The sequence below is a fragment of the Cyphomyrmex costatus genome, unplaced genomic scaffold (assembly GCF_001594065.2).
Source record: "Cyphomyrmex costatus isolate MS0001 unplaced genomic scaffold, Ccosl1.0 scaffold161, whole genome shotgun sequence".
NCBI classification, from domain to species: Eukaryota; Metazoa; Arthropoda; class Insecta; order Hymenoptera; family Formicidae; genus Cyphomyrmex; species Cyphomyrmex costatus.
This window is the reverse complement of record NW_017275621.1, coordinates 185,962-204,490: the sequence shown is the minus strand read 5'-3', so window position 1 is coordinate 204,490 and position 18,529 is coordinate 185,962. Positions and strand designations below refer to the sequence as shown.

General features: G+C 34.0%; 3 protein-coding genes across 3 annotated transcripts; 2 read left to right on the top strand and 1 right to left on the bottom strand.

Annotated features, from left to right (window-relative positions):
• The first annotated feature begins 733 nt into the window (after positions 1-733).
• On the top strand, positions 734-4,379 carry LOC108771573 (THAP domain-containing protein 1-like). Its single transcript, XM_018536894.1, has 6 exons — positions 734-949; positions 1,092-1,293; positions 1,615-1,731; positions 2,147-2,374; positions 2,802-3,229; positions 3,535-4,379. The coding sequence occupies exons 1-6, from the start codon at positions 891-893 to the stop codon at positions 3,581-3,583; spliced, it is 1,083 nt and encodes a 360-aa protein (XP_018392396.1). The 5' UTR covers positions 734-890; the 3' UTR covers positions 3,584-4,379.
• Positions 4,380-7,198: 2,819 nt separating this feature from the next.
• LOC108771572 (Rho GTPase activating protein at 54D) lies at positions 7,199-10,709 on the top strand. Its single transcript, XM_018536893.1, has 7 exons — positions 7,199-7,357; positions 7,637-7,806; positions 7,879-8,088; positions 8,167-8,543; positions 8,616-8,975; positions 9,097-9,828; positions 9,981-10,709. Exons 1-7 carry the CDS (start codon positions 7,221-7,223, stop codon positions 10,707-10,709), a joined length of 2,715 nt encoding a protein of 904 aa, XP_018392395.1. The 5' UTR covers positions 7,199-7,220.
• Positions 10,710-11,944: 1,235 nt separating this feature from the next.
• On the bottom strand, positions 11,945-13,050 carry LSm1 (U6 snRNA-associated Sm-like protein LSm1). Its single transcript, XM_018536895.1, has 3 exons — positions 12,892-13,050; positions 12,322-12,506; positions 11,945-12,223 (listed from the first exon to the last, which is right to left on the bottom strand). Exons 1-3 carry the CDS (start codon positions 12,947-12,949, stop codon positions 12,050-12,052), a joined length of 417 nt encoding a protein of 138 aa, XP_018392397.1. The 5' UTR covers positions 12,950-13,050; the 3' UTR covers positions 11,945-12,049.
• Positions 13,051-18,529: the final 5,479 nt, after the last annotated feature.

Below are 18,529 nucleotides of genomic sequence, written 5' to 3'. Positions count from 1 at the left end.
TTGGTCTGTTCTGATCACAGATTTCTATATACCTAGACCACAACCATAGAGATCCTATAATAAAGCGGGGAGCACAGACTTTTGCATAACGCATAAACCATATACATAAAGAATTTGATTGGTCCATTGACTCATGCATAAGAAAATGGACCAATGAAATTCCTTATGCATAACGCATAAACCATATACATAAAGAGTGTGATTGGTCCATTGACTCATGCATAAGAAAATGGGCCAATGAAATTCCTTATGCACATGCTTTATGCGTTATGCAAAAGTGTGTGTTGGGGCTCTATGGCCGCAGCATACACTTTTGCATAACGTATAAAGCACTGAACTATATATAAGCGAGGAGCACAGACTTTTGCATAACGCATAAACCATATACATAAAGAATTTGATTGGTCCATTGACTCATGCATAAGAAAATGGACCAATAAAATTCCTTATGCACATGCTTTATGCGTTATGCAAAAGTCTGTGCTCTCCGCTATACACTGGAATGGGCATCTCCGTTCTGAAGCATAGAAAATCGTGGCCGTTTTTGATCAGCCGCCATTTTGGCTGGGTCAGATGCTTGAGCGAATCAGAAGCTTTCAGATGCTCATGCGCACTTACGAGAGTTGTTTAGCAAGGGTATGTACGGCAGGGTACGGTCAATGCAATGCTATAAATGCTTTAAAGCGTTTTTTAAAATTGATTAATTTGTAAAATTCTATCCTCTGATTGATCCATCAAATGCTTCAAAGCATTTGTAGCGAGACTTTGACCACACCCTTAAGACGCAAATTCTTTATGTATGTTCTGTGTGCAAATATCAACAAGATTATTGTGTGTGTGAGGTTATTTTTGAAGGATTATAAAATCGCGTGTCTATACAAAGCATCAACATGAAATGCTGTGTGCCTGGGTGTAAGCAGAGAAGTAAAAAGGGCCTTTCATTTCATAGGTAAGAATTTTTTAATAAATATCAATTCCTGCATATGTATTAACGATGTAGAATATGAAGTGTTATTAAAGTTATTTTATTGAATGTACTAATAAAAAAAATTGGAATGACATTTTTGTTTATACCGTTCACGTCCATCTAGATTTCCATTAAGAGACCAAAATCTATCTCAATCGTGGATTGATCAAATTTATGCGTATTTGGAAAAACATAACTGTGAACGTGAAGGATTCAAACAGAATAAACAATCTGTTTTGTGTTCAAACCATTTCCTTAAAAGTGATTATGTTACTACAGTAAGCAGCCATATATTAAAAGCTTCAGCTTGTCCTTCAGTCTTTTCGGTAAGTTATGTAAAATGACAATAGGGTAATCCCAGATCTACAATAGAATTTTAATCCATAAGAAATGGACGAATTATAGTCGCTTATTCTTCTCAGATTCGACCGTAATTGATCAATTTCTTATGGCTTAAAGCTTAAAATACCTATTGTAACATGAGTAGACTGTAGGCACATAAAACTTTGGTTTTATTGAGAAAAAAGTAACTCGAAATCTAATTCGTGAGACAGACAGGTACACGGTAGTGTAAATGTTAGTCTCAGTTTTAAAACCATTTTCACACAACTTGCAAAATGTTAAAGCAGTATTTGTATGTATTACAGTGTGATCCTAATCCTCTAAAGAAAAAACTGTCTAAAAAATTAAGCTCTACAACACCTGTACTTCGATTGCGCTACATTCTTCCAAAAGTGGACATTGATGAACTGGAATATACAAAAGTAATGTATAAAGTAAAGTATACACAGAATGCAATGAAGAAAACAGAGAAATAAGTTGAATATATGTAGAATAAAAAACATACACATTAGAGAATTTTTTTACATTATAGACATTTTACTCCATGATGCAAATTTCCTAAAATATTATATTTATAAATTTTAAAATACTACAAAAATTTACAATTTTTAATACAATTAATTATAATGAAATAATAATTTGCATTATTACGAAGTAATTGTATTGAATGTTGTATATTTTTATATTTTAAAATTGAAAATTAAATTTAAAAAAAATACGAAGCACTTATCAATTATTATTAATTATTTTATTAATAATATAATTGTATAAAAAAAGTTTACTTTGCATTGTATGTAACATCATTCATACTTGTTAATATTAGTTTGCTCTTTCTAGAATATCTCGTATATTCAAGATTCGGTACTTGAAGAACCGGTGATTAAAGAAACAAGAATAGAGGAGCCAATGATAAAAAAGAGTACAGTCGAGGAACTGATGCTAAAAAAAACTGAGTTCGAGGAACCAATGCTTCAAGAAGTTGAGGCATTGATGCTAAATGAAGATACGATCGAGGAACCGTTTATCAAAAACACACAAGAATCGTTCCTCGAAGATTTAAACAAGGTAAAGCCATTTCATGGTTTTGTAGTTTTTCTGCAAGTATGGTTATTTATTTATTAATTTAATATTTCAATATATTCGAACAAATGTTCGGTCAGCATTACAAATAACTCGAAAATCAAATTTACTGAAAAATCGTTTCAATAATTAGTTAATGGATTTCATTAAAAAAAATACATTTTCTATTTATTTAATTAATATTAAATTTGGTTCCCGAATGCTCTTTGTACCCTGATAACAAACAACAATTAAAGGGAAAAAATTGAAAATTAAGAATGGCAGATTTAAATTTCAAAATGTGATTTGTTTATAATTTGTCTGATTAATAATATTGTATAATTTTAATTATTGTCAATTTTTTATATATTTATTTCGTGATTTTATTATTTCTTGTAACTATCGGAGTTATGACGATGTATTTCCATTTTAGAATGTATGCACCGAATGTTCATCATTAAAAGATAAAATCCAGAAGTTAGAGGAAAAAATGGCTTTTATGGAAAAACTATTATTTAAGCTGAAATCCTGCAATGAAAGTGACATTTGCGATAATTCTTCGCTTCATCATGAACAATTGTCGCAAGAATCAAGTACTCCAATCAGAACAATACAAAATGATCACTGTTATGTAAGCACTTTACAAAGCTTGCGACGAAAGTTAGATTTTTCGAAAGCCAAGGCAATTAGGATGACACAACGAAAACGTAATACAGTAAAGAAATTGCATCGATCAACGATAAAAGTATCGCAGTTACAAAATTTGTTGGAGTCTATGAAGGAAGAAAAGATCGCTAGACCGGAACTCTTAAACCATCTGGAGCAAGTATTTGGTGAAGCTCCTCTACACCTTTATGAAAGGTACATTCAAGTAAATAATGCTGGCACGAAGAGAGTTACTAAAAAATATTCTGCTACCTTGCGTGCTTTCGCTTTAACATTGCACTTTTATTCTCCTCGAGCATATGCTTTTGTTAATATGGCTAAGCTTTTGGGAGCTAATCTGGGAATGGATTCCTTCTAATCAAGTTTTCCACATCCTTGCGATCCCACAGTTCAAATGCATTGTGTATTAGATCCTTGTCATGTTTTGAAACTTGTGAGAAATGCATGGTATAATTTAAAAGTAATAATAGATAGTAATTTAATTTTATGGGAATTTATAGAAAAGTTACACAAAGTCCAACAAACCGAAGGACTGCGGGCGGGCAATAAATTAAGAAAAGCATACATGGAGTGGAAGAAATCACCAATGAGAAGGTAAATCTCGTTGCTTAAACACTTAGCTCCAGCGTCACCGATGCTATAGACTTTTGCCGTGACATCGGAGTGGTTGGTTTCGAAGAAAGCGCACCGACTACTAACTTCATTCGAAAAATTGATCAATGGTTCGACATTATGAACTCTAGAAATCCGCAAGGTCGCGGTTTTAAGGCTCCACTATCAACAAACAATGACAGCAGTTGGAGACCATTTCTACACGAAATGGTTCAATATATCTTGTCACTTCGGATAATTAAGAACAGGACTCCTATAGTTGTCAGTTCAAAGAAAACTGGTTTTATTGGTGTCATTTTATCCTGCGAAAGCATGGTTCGTATATTTGATGAATTAATGGGAAGTCACAAAACCCACTTAAAGTACTTTCTTAAGTATAAAATGTTACAAGATCATCTCGAGTTATTTTTTAATGCAATCCGAGCTAGAGGAAGATGGTGTATTAATCCTACACCTCGCCACATGTCTTCGGTTTAAAAACATCTGCTAGTGAGGCACTAAGTAAAGGCTTCAAATGGCAATGTGACTGCTATGGAGCAAACTACAATCCTCTTTGCGACTCGGAATTCTATTACTCAGTATCGAGACACCGTAGCGCAATGCGATACCTTAACATGTGCTTATGCCGTTGATGATGAAACTTTTGCTTACAACTCTACCAATACCTCTATCAACAAAGAAACCAAATGTTTATATAATTTGAACGCTCTGCTAAATATTAATGAAAAACAAGACGAAGAATCGATGGAGTTAACATTGGAAATGCCTTCAAATTATTTTAAGTTATCCTAATTTGCCGAAAATGCAGTTGCGTCAGTTGCAGGTTACATCGTGCGAATGGTGTTTAAAAGAATTCATTGCATATCTTGTTGCTCTATTCTCTGCAATGGCAACTCCAACGACAATAAGCTTAAGTTAATTCTTCAAAAATCAAATGGCCTTATATTTCCTTCTTCCGATGTTATAACGATTTGCAGTTTGAGTGAAAAGATGGTTCGAAGAGCTATCCATGGCTGCGGTCGAGTTGCCACTACGAATGCTTTGAAGCGTTTGATTGACCAATCAAAAGAAAGAATTTTACAAATTGACCAATCAAGAAACGCTTCAAAGCATTTGTAGTGGCAACTCGACCGCACCTCATGAGTTGCCTATGGACACACCAGGATAATCACATCGCAGCAAATGCATTTGATTGGTCCATTGACTCATGCATAAGAAAATGGGCCAATGAAATTCCTTATGCACATGCTTTATGCGTTATGCAAAAGTCTGTGCTCCCCGCTTTAGCCACGAAAAATTTGTTTCCAGGGCTGTGTTCGGAAACATCACCCGAGTGCTTCAGTGTATCATCTTATCCTCGTTTAACATGGGTGAACAACAAGGATAAGACGATACACGGGTGTACTCGGGTGATGTTTCCGAACGCAGCCCCGAAGTACATAATCACATGTTTGATACGTCAAAAGAGGAAAATCATATACATAGGATGCGGTCGAGTTGCCATCACGAATGCTTTGAAGCGTTTGATTGACCAATCAAAAGAAAGAATTTCACAAATTGACCAATCAAGAAACTCTTCAAAGTATTCGTAGTGGCAACTCGACCCATAGTCTAACAAAGGTCTAGTTTCCACTAAAGCATTAATTTGCACCTAATGCGGCGTAGAACCAAATTTAACTCGATGGAAATACGTTTGACTCTGCTCATTTCACTTCCACTTCGATCCACAACTTCTACCAGAGTGACAGCGAATTGACATTAAATTTTAGTCGGTGGAAACGACTGAAATAGATTAAAAGTAAATATCGCCAACCTTTCCATTATTCGTTAAAAGTATAAGCCGTTCAAAAATGGATAATAAGCGTGATATTTGGTCATACGATGAAACTTTAACATTAATTCACTTCAATTCTACTTCCAATGGAAAAATACACGATCTATACCGTAGTGGAACCGAATTGAGGGTTTCGGTGGAAACTAGGTCAAAGACAATATCTTTGTGTTATATTAGGATAAAAATGTTTCATGAAGTTTAAAAGATTACAGAAACGCTGACAAACATTGGAAAACGAAAGGAACTATCGCGACTTGCCATTTTCTTAAATGTATAAATAAGCGTATGAACCACTGCGGTATAAACACATGTATGTATATACCGAACATGTATATATTTTTCACATTTTGTAATATTTAAAATAAAAAATATATTATTTCACACATTTTTGCAACATTAAAATTTTCTTTCCACTGTTCTTCTTGTTCTCGATAATCATATAAAAATAAATATTTCTATTCAAATGTTCCTACTCTTAAAAGCGCAATGCGCATGCGAATGAATGTACTAATGAAAATACTAAGGGTCTGCGCACAATGGAGGAACAGATATTAGATATTAAAATATTAACCTATCAGAATCGTGTATTCCGGTGTAACTGGTATCTGATAGGTTAATATTTTAATATCTAATATCTGTTCCTCCATTGTGCGCAAACCCTAAATGTACTAATAAAACTGAAATGATATTTTTATTTATATACCATTCATGTCCATATCAGAGAGAAACCTAAGAGAGGACATGACGGCCTAAAACCTGTAACCCCAAAACACCGCAAAATGCTGCCGCGCACTACTGCCCTCTGAAGAAGTAGATGTAAATTACACAACAATATCCGTCTTTTTACGGCACTCCTGATGGAAATAAATCATTGAAACCGTTAAAATCTTTATTAATTTTATAGATTTAAGTTATTTTAACGATTTCAGCGATTTATTTATTTTTTACATTTGATTGGCACATTCCGTTAGATTCTAAAATATAGACCAATTAAATGAAACAGTTCACTGAGCGCTCAATGAGCGGTTGTGCTTCTGGATGCACTCAATGGGTGCATCCAGAAGCACGACCGCTCATTGAGCGCTCAGTAAGTTCTTGTGTACCTGTTTGGTTTATATTTTTAGATCTAATAGAATATGCCAATATTCTATATCTACCTATTAGGTGCATCCAGAAACACGACCGCTCAATGAGCGGTCGTGCTTCTGGATGCACCCATTGATGATTTTAAGCTTACTTAGGCTGCGTTCCGTTTCAGGCATATGCGCGCATTTTATAATAGTGAGCTTAAACGAGAAACACACACTTTTGCATAACGCATAAAGCATGTGCATAAGGAATTTCATTAGCCCATTTTCTTATGCATGAATCAATGGACCAATCAAATTCTTTATGTATATGGTTTATGCGTTATGCAAAAGTCTGTGCTCCCCGCTTTACGTATACTATATAGGGGAATGCGCGCATATGCGTGAAACGGAACGCAGCCTACTGTACGACGCTTCTCTCACATCCGGTTTCACAACATCATGGCAGAGCCAATCACGGATCAGTCGGCATTGGCCCATCTCTCCATGCCACTGTCACAGCGTGCTACGATGATTTTTGGAACGGTGTTGACAGTGCTGCCAGCGCTGGCAAACAATTTTGGAACACAGCCAACGTGTGGTATCACTGCCGTTTGCCGGATTCAACAAATTCAACATGTAGTAGGAGCGCGTTTAAATTGCTCGTTTTTCCATGTACACAACGATGGCAGATTTTAACGACGGGGTGGATGGAAAGCTAGCTTTTAGAATGCGAAAAGTTAATCCCGAGCAATTTCACACGCTTGTAAAAATGCATCTTTCCTTTGAATTGGATCTTAACACGGAAGAGTAAGTAATTACCGTTGCACAATCCGTATTCCTTACATGATTAGTATACCGTTGACACTGACAAACAAGATTTAATTTTCATTTTCTATTTTGCCAGTTTTATCGATAACGACTACGACATTTGGCTTACCTATCGTAAATAATAACTTAATAAAACGAGTAAATTTTATTCGTAAATAAATTATTCTCTCTATTATGAAAAAAACTTTTATAAAATATGAGTATAATAAGATTATGCGATATACATACACTGATAATATTTTGATTGATCCTTTTTAGCAGTGATAGTGTTACTGAGAAAGCAAGATTGAAGAAGTGGGGTCTTCTGAGCTTTACCAAGAAATCCAAATCTTCAGTCAATTTAGAAAAAGGTACAGATGGTGTTATGTTATGTGAAGATGGTATAAATCATTTGACGCAATTGATAGATTATCTGTCCAAGGAACAAAGTAAGTAAATATATTAGATAATAAAAAATTCAAGAATGGAATTGAATATAGCTTTCTTTTCGTCTCTTGTAGATATCATACAAGAGGGAATATTCCGACGGACTGGAAAATTGACAAGGCAGCAGGATTTAAAAACAGCTATGTCTCAGGGTATATTTTTAGATCTCGATGATGGTAGATTTAGTGTACATGATTGTGCCTCTGTGTTAAAAACGTTTCTGGCAGAACTGTCTGAACCACTCTTAACAGATTTACATTATCCAGCACATTGCCAGATTGCTGGTAATAAAAAAAGCATGTAGTTTTATTTATATGTGATATGTAGAACACATTCACTATGTTCTTATAAATTATTTGCAGAATTGTGCAGCTTAGATGCAAAAACAAATGATGCAAGACTACTGAGTTCCTTACAATTGCTGTTGCTACTTTTGCCACCTCCTAACAGAATTTTGTTGAAAGCTATTGTTACCTTATTGAATAAGACAGCGAGTTACGAGCATAGTAACAAAATGAACAGTGACACACTAGCCACTCTATTTACACCTCACCTATTGTGTCCACGAAAACTGTCACCTGAAGCTTTACATATAAATTCTCAAAATCTGTCGTGTCTAGTTGCATTTATGATTAGGAAAGGTATAGAATTGTTTGAGATTCCACCAAAATTGGCTACAGATATAAGAGCATATTGGGTGGAGCAAGAGAGAAAATTGCTGAGTCCTAAAAAGACTGATGTAAGTTTTAAATTTAAAATAATTCTCTACCCTATCCTTATGTAATATGATAGAAGAGATTTATGATTATAGCTGAACGAGTCGGTACCAGATGCAACTAGTACAGCCCATACTGTGTTCAGTTTTGTCGATCGTAAATTAACAGCGAAGGCTAATTCCACGCAAGACACACAGGCAGCCTTGGCTCAGCTATACGCTCATATACAAGCCATGCCGGAATCTGCCAAAAAGCGGCGACTTGTAAAACAATTTAACAAGGAAAATGGACAGGGTACACCTAGGCACGTAAAGAATTGCAAAACCAAAAGTCTTGGAGATTCCATCAAGAAACATATTTTTCAAAAGAAAATCCTAGGCCACAAGAAATTTATCGATATAAATATTGGATGCAATATTACTAGATCAAGCAGTGAAGAAAATATATTATCAACGGTTAGTTTCCTTATAATCTTTATCTTCCTTCAGAATATTCTTTGTTATATGTTTATTATTTGTTTGCGTATAATAATAGCACGTTTATCATTTTATTTTTCTTTGCATGTACTGTATATAGAAATTAGAAGATTCATTTCTTCCGACAAGAGCGGTTCTTAGCAAATCAAATGACGAACTGAGCACGGAAAACTGTGATACAACTAATAACGATCTTTTACGTGCCAAACATACGAATAGTATAGATAGCATTAAGAATGAGACTTTGACAAGTTGTAAAGCAAAAAAAATAATATTAATCGATGAATCTGCAGATACAAAAGATGAGTTGAATGGAAAACACACACATGATACAAAACAGGATTTCGATTTGGTCGAACTCAGTTTGAGTTCAAGTTTACAAGAGATTAATGTAACGATTAATGAGGATAGTCACTTTGACACTAATAAATTAACACGACCACTTAGTGAGCCACCTGACTTGTATTCTACTCGTAATGATAATTCTATGGATAATAATAAATTTGTGCGGCGAAATTCGGAATCTATTCTCACATCTATTGCAACAGCAAATGTAAAAAGTTTCCCTTCAAAAACTTGTATCTCGAATGTAAAATCATCTGAAACTACTTTGAATGTTGAATCGCATGCTGAAAATGCATGTACGCATAATTTACAATCTCCGATGGTCAAAAATAGATTTAGGAATGTGTACGCTGTTCATACATCGACACCATCGAGTTTATTACGAAGCCTGGCAACTAACGACTATATCTTGACTCCTATTACTAACAATGATAGAAGCATGAGTCCGATTACACAAAGCGCAACAAAGATGACGAAAGCCATGCAGGTACATAAATGGAAAATAATGTATTTCTATATAATATAAAAATGTTGTATATATGCAGTTTAAAAATATTGAAGTATATATTAAAATAAATGTTAAATTAAAATTAATATGATATAAAACTGAAAATACATTAATCTTTTAATTTATAATAGGAAACTATGATGACTCCGCGCTCCAGGAAGCCTGTAATGATTGTTTCAACTTCGAATCTATGCAATCTCGTCACTGGCAGCAATAGTTGCGATTTACATGGACCAAATCTAGACATGGTCGGTACAATAAATAATTGTGCTTCTATTTTAGAGGAATCCCAAACATACAGCAGTACAGACAATGCGCTAGCCTACACAAAAGATGTCGAGAATAAAGAAAATAACAGATTAGATACGCTCGAGAAACATAGCTGTATACAATCCGTTGCAAACTGTTGCGCCTGTACGCAACAAAGTTCAATGTCCATAACGAGCACGTTCAGAGAATATCTGTTATCGAGAAGTGTATTAACCGCCAGTCCTGTCGATCTTAGTTTTACATCACGGACAGGAGACTTTGAGCAGTCGGAATCCGATTTGAATATATTGAATGATGATACGTTGTCTGATAGTTTATTGTGTTGTTTGGACGGTAATCAACCAGAATCTGACACTTCCGGTATTGCGTCTGGCAGCACGAATAGTGCGAATAATTCCACTGAGAAACCAGAGGAATTACTTTCTCCAAGAAAACGAGGGACCAGTTTACAACGAAATGATTCTAAAAAATCCACGAGAGAAAGTGTGGTCAAGAGCACAAGAAGCGAAGAGTGCAAACATAAACTGCGCGATGAATCGACGTTAAATCCAACAAAAATGAAAGATAGCTTTCAAGAGACATCATTTTAAGCTATCCATACAAATTATTTAATTATTAGTATTAGCATATCGTTAAGTTTAAGTAGATTTCTCTGTATGTTGTATAATATATTAAGGCTAAGGAGAATTGCCAATTAATTTCAGTTTATTAGTATGACTTTATACAGAGTGTTTCGTATAACTGGAGAGAGCTATTTATTTAAAGTAACTTAAATAGAAAAAAAATGTAAGAACAAAAATGAAATGATTTTAGATATTTCATATTTCTATGTTACTTTCATACATTTGTGCGTAAACTGTTATAAGGTGTAATTGTACTTAACGTAAAGCTCCATATTTTTAAGCGCACTAATTTTAATGCAGTTTTTTTGTCCACTTAATAAAAAATTATTATAAAGTTATGTTTATATATATATATATATAAATTGTTAGTTTAGAAAGTTATTTTATTTGATTATATACAGAGATACTTTTAGATATTCACGATAATTTTTAGGTATAACTTTTTTGTAGAAGAGAGAATTAATGCATTTAAGAATATGGAGTTTTATTAAAAAAATTTAACAAAAAAAAAAACGCATTTTGTAATACACAAAAATGTGAAAGTAACACTGATATGTAAAGCATATAAAATTATTTAATTTTATCTTATGACACTTTTTCTATCTCCATTTTCAAATTACAATTCCACATAATTACGTGAAGAGTATCCTATATATAATTTTATTTCAAATATAAATTTATTATCCAACAATAACTGGATTATTTATTTTATTTATGGAAATTAAATCATTATTAACTGTGCATACGTTGGAAGATATTTAAAAAAATTTCATTTTTCTTTTGTGACAAAATTGATAAAGATGTTTGTCAAAGCTGTGTATTGCTATGAAATGCAACAAAGTATTTTTCTAGTTTATTTTGTAATCGCCAAATTGCACAACACATAACAATACGCTTTTATATCAAGTGTAATTATCTTTATGTATCTTAAATAAATAATTTATGCAATACAAAGTTTAAAATATTTATAAGTAAAACAAACTATGTATGAAACAACTTGCATAATATAACATTTAATTATGATGTTATATGAGAACTTGAGTATTAAGATTATTTACCTTAAGATTATTCAAGGTTAATCTATGTTATATACTATAATATATAAATCTAGCTGAAATTTATTTTTTTTTGTCCTTAAAATGTAAGACTGATAGTTTTTCAGAGATATCCTACGACTTTATAAAACATTACAGATGATCGGGAAGTAACATGCTATTGTAAATCTCATGTTAATAGTCATATTTAATTAATGTAAATGAATTAGATAAGTTTTTTTTAATACAAAAAGAAATGTGTATATTTATATGTCAGTACATATCGTCGTGACTTAAGTCTGGTATGTAAGCAAAACCTCGCTCCTTCAGAGCTTTGTTTATTCGCTTTTTCTGCTCCTGCTTAGATTCTTGTTCGCGCCTTTGAGCATCCAAAATTTCATCCACCGTCACCTTTTTCAACGGCAACACTTTTTCCTTTTCTATATCCTGTAATATGGATATATTCGTTAATTGAACACTGTGCAGGATTATTAGCATTTATTATCAGAATTATAAGAAATTCTTTCTATTTATGAAACGCTTACTATTTCTCCTAAAAGCACAACATTCTCCCCTCTTACTATGAAAATACCTCTCGGAATGTCACCATACTCTTGACCAACATGAATTCTTTCAATAGTACTTTGAAGTACTATATTAGCAAATTGATCGACACTTTTAAGATAGCCAATTAACGTTCTGCCATCTCTCAATAAAACCATAAGCTTTTCTAAACAAGAGAGAAGTAAACGTTACATAATTGAAACATATTGATATATGTTTAGAAATACGAACATATAAATTCTTCAAATTTTAAACATATTATGACTTTGTTACATTCAATCAGTTACACACATTTTGTGTTCATACAAGTTACGTTTTATTTTGTTAAAGAATATAATTGTTATATTGCAATTAATTAAAACTATATAATATTACAATTATTAATGTAATTGAAATTAACAATTTGTGTCACTCTGCAATACGTTTATGGCAAGCTACGATCAAGTTACAATAATAATATTGAAAGTGCGAAATATTGTAATAGAAATATAGTAAGAACCGGCACGTAAAAAAAGTGTATTTCAATCACATCAATCAGACCGATTACATACTCTCGAGTTCTTCGAGTAGCGACGCTGTCCCCGGTGGCAATTCATTAGTTTCATTCATTTCACCTGACCAAACGAAATTAACGAATCAAATCACAAAAACACTTGCTACGAATATTTTTTATGTTATAAAAATAATACTGCGCTTATATATTGCCTCAACGAAATCATTTATCTAAACAACGCTTGTCGCGCTGCAAGATCTATAAATTAGAGAACTAATTGACGACGCAACGAGAGAATCGGTAATATCAATTGCGCTTTTTCCTCACTCAGGCAATACGTAAAGCTGTTTTATCGACGTTTCACTGAATGTTTATGTTACAGAATCGCAGATGGCGATCGTGTCATGTTACATTTCGCGATAAAAGAGCAGCGGGCGAAGATCGGTTTCATCGCGTGCGGCCCTGGTGAGCTTTTAATTCGAATAAATCCGAGTTGACGATGAGTTTCGGCCTTTTAACATTCCAACGATAACCGCGCGAGTTCGAAAAGAACGACTTTTCCTTTTGGCCGTTTCCTGTCGTTATTATTTCTCTTCTCTAATTTAGAATGACTTTCGCGCTCGTGCGGCTAGCTCGAATTGGAATTAGTCGATTTCAAATCGCCGGTATATTCACGTATGTAAATTGCAATTTTAATCGATCTTTATTCATCTCGGCCTAAATGGCTGCATCTCTTGTTTTCTTTGCGTATAATTTTATTTGTTCTTATATTTAAATGCGTCCGTATAAGAGATATGCAGTAATATTTTTACTTCAGTATAAATATTATATATATTCATTTTTTATTAATACTTATAGCGACATTTTTTACAGGAGATCAGAAGTTATTTCATATAAGTCAGGTTACAATTATATACGCTTTATACGTAGTACATTATGTACTTATTATAGAAATTGACCCAAAAATATAACACAAAATCTAAAATTGTGACATAAAGCGTCTTTAAGTCGTCTTTTAGACGCTAAAAATGTTTTATAACTTTTTTAGACATTTTTTGTTGTTTGTTGGGAATACAAGAAGTAAAATTGCTTTTTTATATGTTGTCTTATACCTATATGTTATAGAAATTGAGTATAAAAGGTAATACACAAAATTGATGCAAATGATAAAATATAATATAAAAAATAAAATACCTGAACTTATTAAATTATACTCAATTTCTACAATAAAAAACAACTTATAAATAACTTTCCCAACTCTAGTAAATAACTTTCCAATAAGCAAAATAACATTTTGGAACATTCTAGCAACATTGTAATATTGCTGGAATATTCTATGTTTCTTGCTTATTGGATTATGAAGTAACTTTTCAACTCTATATCAATATATTTTAGAATTTAATTTAACTCAACAATATAAATGTAATATGATACACTGGATATATTATACATAACAGATACAATATTGAATAAGAAATTATAATATTGAATGTTATGTGATATTTTGTATTTACTGGATTATGTCTATAAATTCTTGGCTAAGACGAGTGGATTTATTTCACAAGTGAAATAAAGAGCAGCATGAAATGTATACAGGTTTTATTGAATTTATCAATTATAATATTAAAATAGTCATTTTATGAAAAATTATTACGATGATTTGATACATTTTTTGACTATGATTTTATGATAAATTCTTGACATAATGATTTTTTAATTAAATAAAAAAAAAACACTTGTCAAAAACACATATGTTAAAAATTCATCACAAAATCAGCAAGTGTATCGAACAACATCGTTATGATTTTTCATAAACTGAAGAAAATTCTATTTGATGTAATCCTAATTTCATTATTTTATGTTCTATACTTGGGAAATTGATTTGATGAAGGTAAACGTCGAGATACGTTGCATTAAGGTTTTGCTGTGAGAATTTAAAGTCCTACCATTCGAAAATATTTGTGAAGGCGAGAAGTGGACATTTTTAATAGTTATATAATTACTTGTAATTTTATTTCAATTTTGTAATTGGTCAATTCAATAAAATAAATGTACATTTCATACTGCTTTCATTTTAGTTATGAAATAAATCCACGTTTTTCTTACAAAACAGAATTTATGGCACGGCTATGTATATTTTTCGTGAGGTACATCTTTCATAAGCGATAAAATATATCTCGACTACAATAGGAGGAATTTTCGAGATAAGCTGATGTTTAGAAGAAAGTAGAAAGATTGTAACGATATTTTGTTGCAAGATTATAAATGTATTACGCGAGATGCTATTGTCATATTGTCGTCGAATGCTGTTCTTTGTAGAAAAATTATGATTTAAATGCTCAATAACTCCAATTTTAATCGGAGTATTATTAAATATAACGTACGTCTATTTAATACAATTGTCTTACAATTTCTATTGTCTTTTTTTATTTATAATTAATGTACAAATTGCGAATCAACGCGATTGTGAGGTCATATTGTTTCTGATAACAAGTAAAATGTTACAATAACCAACTTTTTTGTGCTTTCAACTAAATTATTTTATTGCATCAACCAAAGATTTGTTCATTTATATTAAAACAAGAAATATATATTATAATAGTTGTTAGTGATTCAATTAGAGATTCTCAGTGCATCCAAAGCTCGTTAAACCGTCGCAAATCGGTATTTAAAATAAAAGAAAATATATTTCCAGTGACATGCGGTTAAGAGATGAGAGAAGAGAAAAAAGTAGATGAATATTCGAACAACATCGCGGCGGCAATGGGGTTCCAGAGTTCCGACGCGTTCCTGCGACGCACCTGGGTCATCTCAGGCGTCGGAGAGCCTATCCGGGACTCTGCTTTACGCGGAGACACTTTATGCCCCCGATTGCAAGCGACACCGGAACGCTCTCAACTACACCCGGCAACTATCCAGAATCCTTTTCCGATCGCAAAACAACGGTGAGGAGAGCGCGATTTAATTTAAGGACCTTGTGAAGCCGCGCGCGGCACGTTTCCCTTCTCTTGCCGCGTAGTCGGCGCCCAGTTCGGCGGCACGTTTCAATAATCGTGGGCACGACGACGACGACGAGCTTTCTCGTAAACCAGATCCGTCGTCTTGAAACGACAAATATCTTATCGGGACGGAAAGTAATGCATATATATTTTCAAATAGCGCGCACGCGGTGTTTGATTTTAATGACCACAAGTCGGGAAAAATGTATATCATGTCCTTTTTTTTCTTGCAAATTCGTTGATGAATATATTATTGTTTCACTCTGCTAATCCAATTAGAAATAAACGGTCTTAATTTAAGAAAGGAGATACAATGAGATACATGTATATAACATATTGTATTTAAATGTTTTGTTTCTGTTATGTCGTGCGTTGCGCGTCACGATTGTGAAGGCTTCAACACTCTGACAAGAGTTCTTACAAATTATACATGGAGGGTCAAAGTAAATATAGTGTCGTGAAAAATTTGGTGGTACCGCACCGTATAGTTGCATATACCACGTGGATTTCGGCGTGGTTGTGTAAGGCTAAAATTTGAAATTCAAATAAAGCGGTAAGAGGTTTACGACGGGCTTAAAGCCGATGTTACTATGGTCGTAAGAATCACGGGACATCTTTGCTTCCGAAGAAAGTGGACGCATATACGTGTTAAATTCGCGGATTCAATCAGACAAACGCATACGTTTAAAAATCAGTAATGAAAAGGCTCAACATGTATAAAACAATACAAATAAGAAAAAGGACACAGAGCCAAATATGTTTAACGTACGTATAATTTAAAAAACAAACTATATACATATAAAATTTCCAGACGTTTCGACTCCGATCGGGTCATTTTCAATGTATAAAAGTAAAATTTAAATATAAATAAAAAAGTACAATATAAATATAAACATTCTTCAATTAAATAATACAAAAATTATAAACAATCTTCATCCAAACAAAACATATTTGGCTCTGTGCCCTTTTTCTTATTTGTGTTGTTGCATACGTTTAATTTTCTGTCAATTTTCTCTCTCTTGTGCGCACTGCAGGACATAAATCCATTCGTTAAGTCTCTGTTCTTTCTTTGTGATTAAGACTCCTACTTCGCTACTACTATCTCAGATTGTGATGTCAGGAGTCAGAAAACACACGATAAAAATTCTTGCAAAATATATTAATATGGAAATGTTTCGATAAAACAACGTTTAGTAAAATATACTGAAAACTTTTTGTTTTGTTTATTAATAAATTGTACATCACAGGGCTGGGAACGAATCATGCAAAATAAGTTATGTTCACAGCTATGACAAACTGTCAAATTAATAATATAGGTATAATGGAAATAGATATGATTTAATTTTTCTCTGAAACAAGATCATTTCCGGTATATATATTTTATAAGTCTAATCTATCATTTGCAAATGTTGATTGAAAAATATTTTTATTCAAATGTAAAACTTGCAAGAATTTTTATTATGTGTTTTCTCGTTTCTGACGTCGCAATCAGAGGTATAACTATAACGTTAGTATTCTTTTTGCTTCCTACAGAGGATGTTACAGAGAATGAACTCATAGGATATCCAACGATATAGCTACGCGCTACAAAATCGAAACCGGGGTCGCGAGTCACGACCGAGTCGTGCCGGATAGGAGTCCGAAACGATTTAATGCTCAGCGAATGGCGGTCTTGGGAAATCGGCACCGCAAATACGGCGAAACGACGTGAGATTGTGGAACGGAGTCCGGGGAGAAGAGACGATTATCCGGTAGGGCGGGGGGCCCGCCAGAGCGAGGACGAACGGTTATGGGGGTGGAGGGATGAGGGAACGGAACCCACGTCGCGATCGTTTTGTCTTTAAACGCTTTCGTAAAAAAGAGCTGGACACGATTTACGCTTGATTATACAGCCCCGGCGCGGGGGTCAAAAGTCGAAACGAAATGACTATCGATACCGATGGGAGCGAGCAAGTGGAGATTATAGGTAACGGCTAATAATGCGGCCCGATCTCTACTCTCCCACTTTACCCCCTCCCCTCTTCCGTTGCAAGAACGAGCCGCTCTAAAGAGCGCTCAAACGCTCAATCGTTGGTTTTCTGTTTCCTTCCCCCTATTATATATTTTGCCACTCGCTGCATTTCGTCTACAATTTGACGGCAATTATCATGAAAATTTCATCATTGTTACGTGAGTGTTGAAAAAATCCAGAAAAAAAAAAAAAGTACTTTATTCGTCACATTTCTGCTGCATATCCGAGGTACGAACCGTGACTCTCGTGCCGTTTGAGAATAAATCAGGATTCGCGAACCGGTTTCGGCGGTTTGGAGTCCCGATTCCTACAGATACATCGACGACCGAACCGATTCACTTGCGACGATTCGCGTAAGACACGCGTATTTTTTCTCACGTGCCTACTATTACTCTCTCGGAGAAATTCCCTCGTTTACTTGGAGGGAATCCCGGAAAGAAATCCGGCTCGCGCGCATTTACTCATGCGAGAGTTCGCTAATCGATCGACTCGCGATCGGATCGGCTTGATCGACGACGAGGGAACGCGCGGCGCGACCGCGACAAACGCGTTCTCGTCCCCCTCGCGCTTTTCCTTTCTCAATCCCATACTCCAAGATGGCCGCCGGCGGCTTGAACGCGCGCGAGTGGAGGCCTTGGAGCAAAAAAGGACAAGCGTAATAACATAGTATCGTTAATGGCCGGGCA

What these genes read in the sequence shown, in the direction of transcription:
- LOC108771573 (XM_018536894.1), top strand. Translation starts at nt 891, where the DNA reads ATGAAATGCTGTGTGCCTGGGTGTAAGCAGAGAAGTAAAAAGGGCCTT. An exon ending in ATGAACTGGAATATACAAAA is followed by an intron (nt 1,732 to 2,146) that starts GTAATGTATAAA and finishes TGCTCTTTCTAG; the next exon opens with AATATCTCGTATATTCAAGA. An exon ending in CCTCTACACCTTTATGAAAG is followed by an intron (nt 3,230 to 3,534) that starts GTACATTCAAGT and finishes GGGAATTTATAG; the next exon opens with AAAAGTTACACAAAGTCCAA.
- LOC108771572 (XM_018536893.1), top strand. Translation starts at nt 7,221, where the DNA reads ATGTACACAACGATGGCAGATTTTAACGACGGGGTGGATGGAAAGCTA. An exon ending in TTATCTGTCCAAGGAACAAA is followed by an intron (nt 7,807 to 7,878) that starts GTAAGTAAATAT and finishes CGTCTCTTGTAG; the next exon opens with ATATCATACAAGAGGGAATA. An exon ending in AGATGACGAAAGCCATGCAG is followed by an intron (nt 9,829 to 9,980) that starts GTACATAAATGG and finishes AATTTATAATAG; the next exon opens with GAAACTATGATGACTCCGCG.
- LSm1 (XM_018536895.1), bottom strand. Translation starts at nt 12,949, where the DNA reads ATGAATGAAACTAATGAATTGCCACCGGGGACAGCGTCGCTACTCGAA. An exon ending in GCTACTCGAAGAACTCGAGA is followed by an intron (nt 12,507 to 12,891) that starts GTATGTAATCGG and finishes TCTCTTGTTTAG; the next exon opens with AAAAGCTTATGGTTTTATTG. An exon ending in TTGTGCTTTTAGGAGAAATA is followed by an intron (nt 12,224 to 12,321) that starts GTAAGCGTTTCA and finishes TCCATATTACAG; the next exon opens with GATATAGAAAAGGAAAAAGT.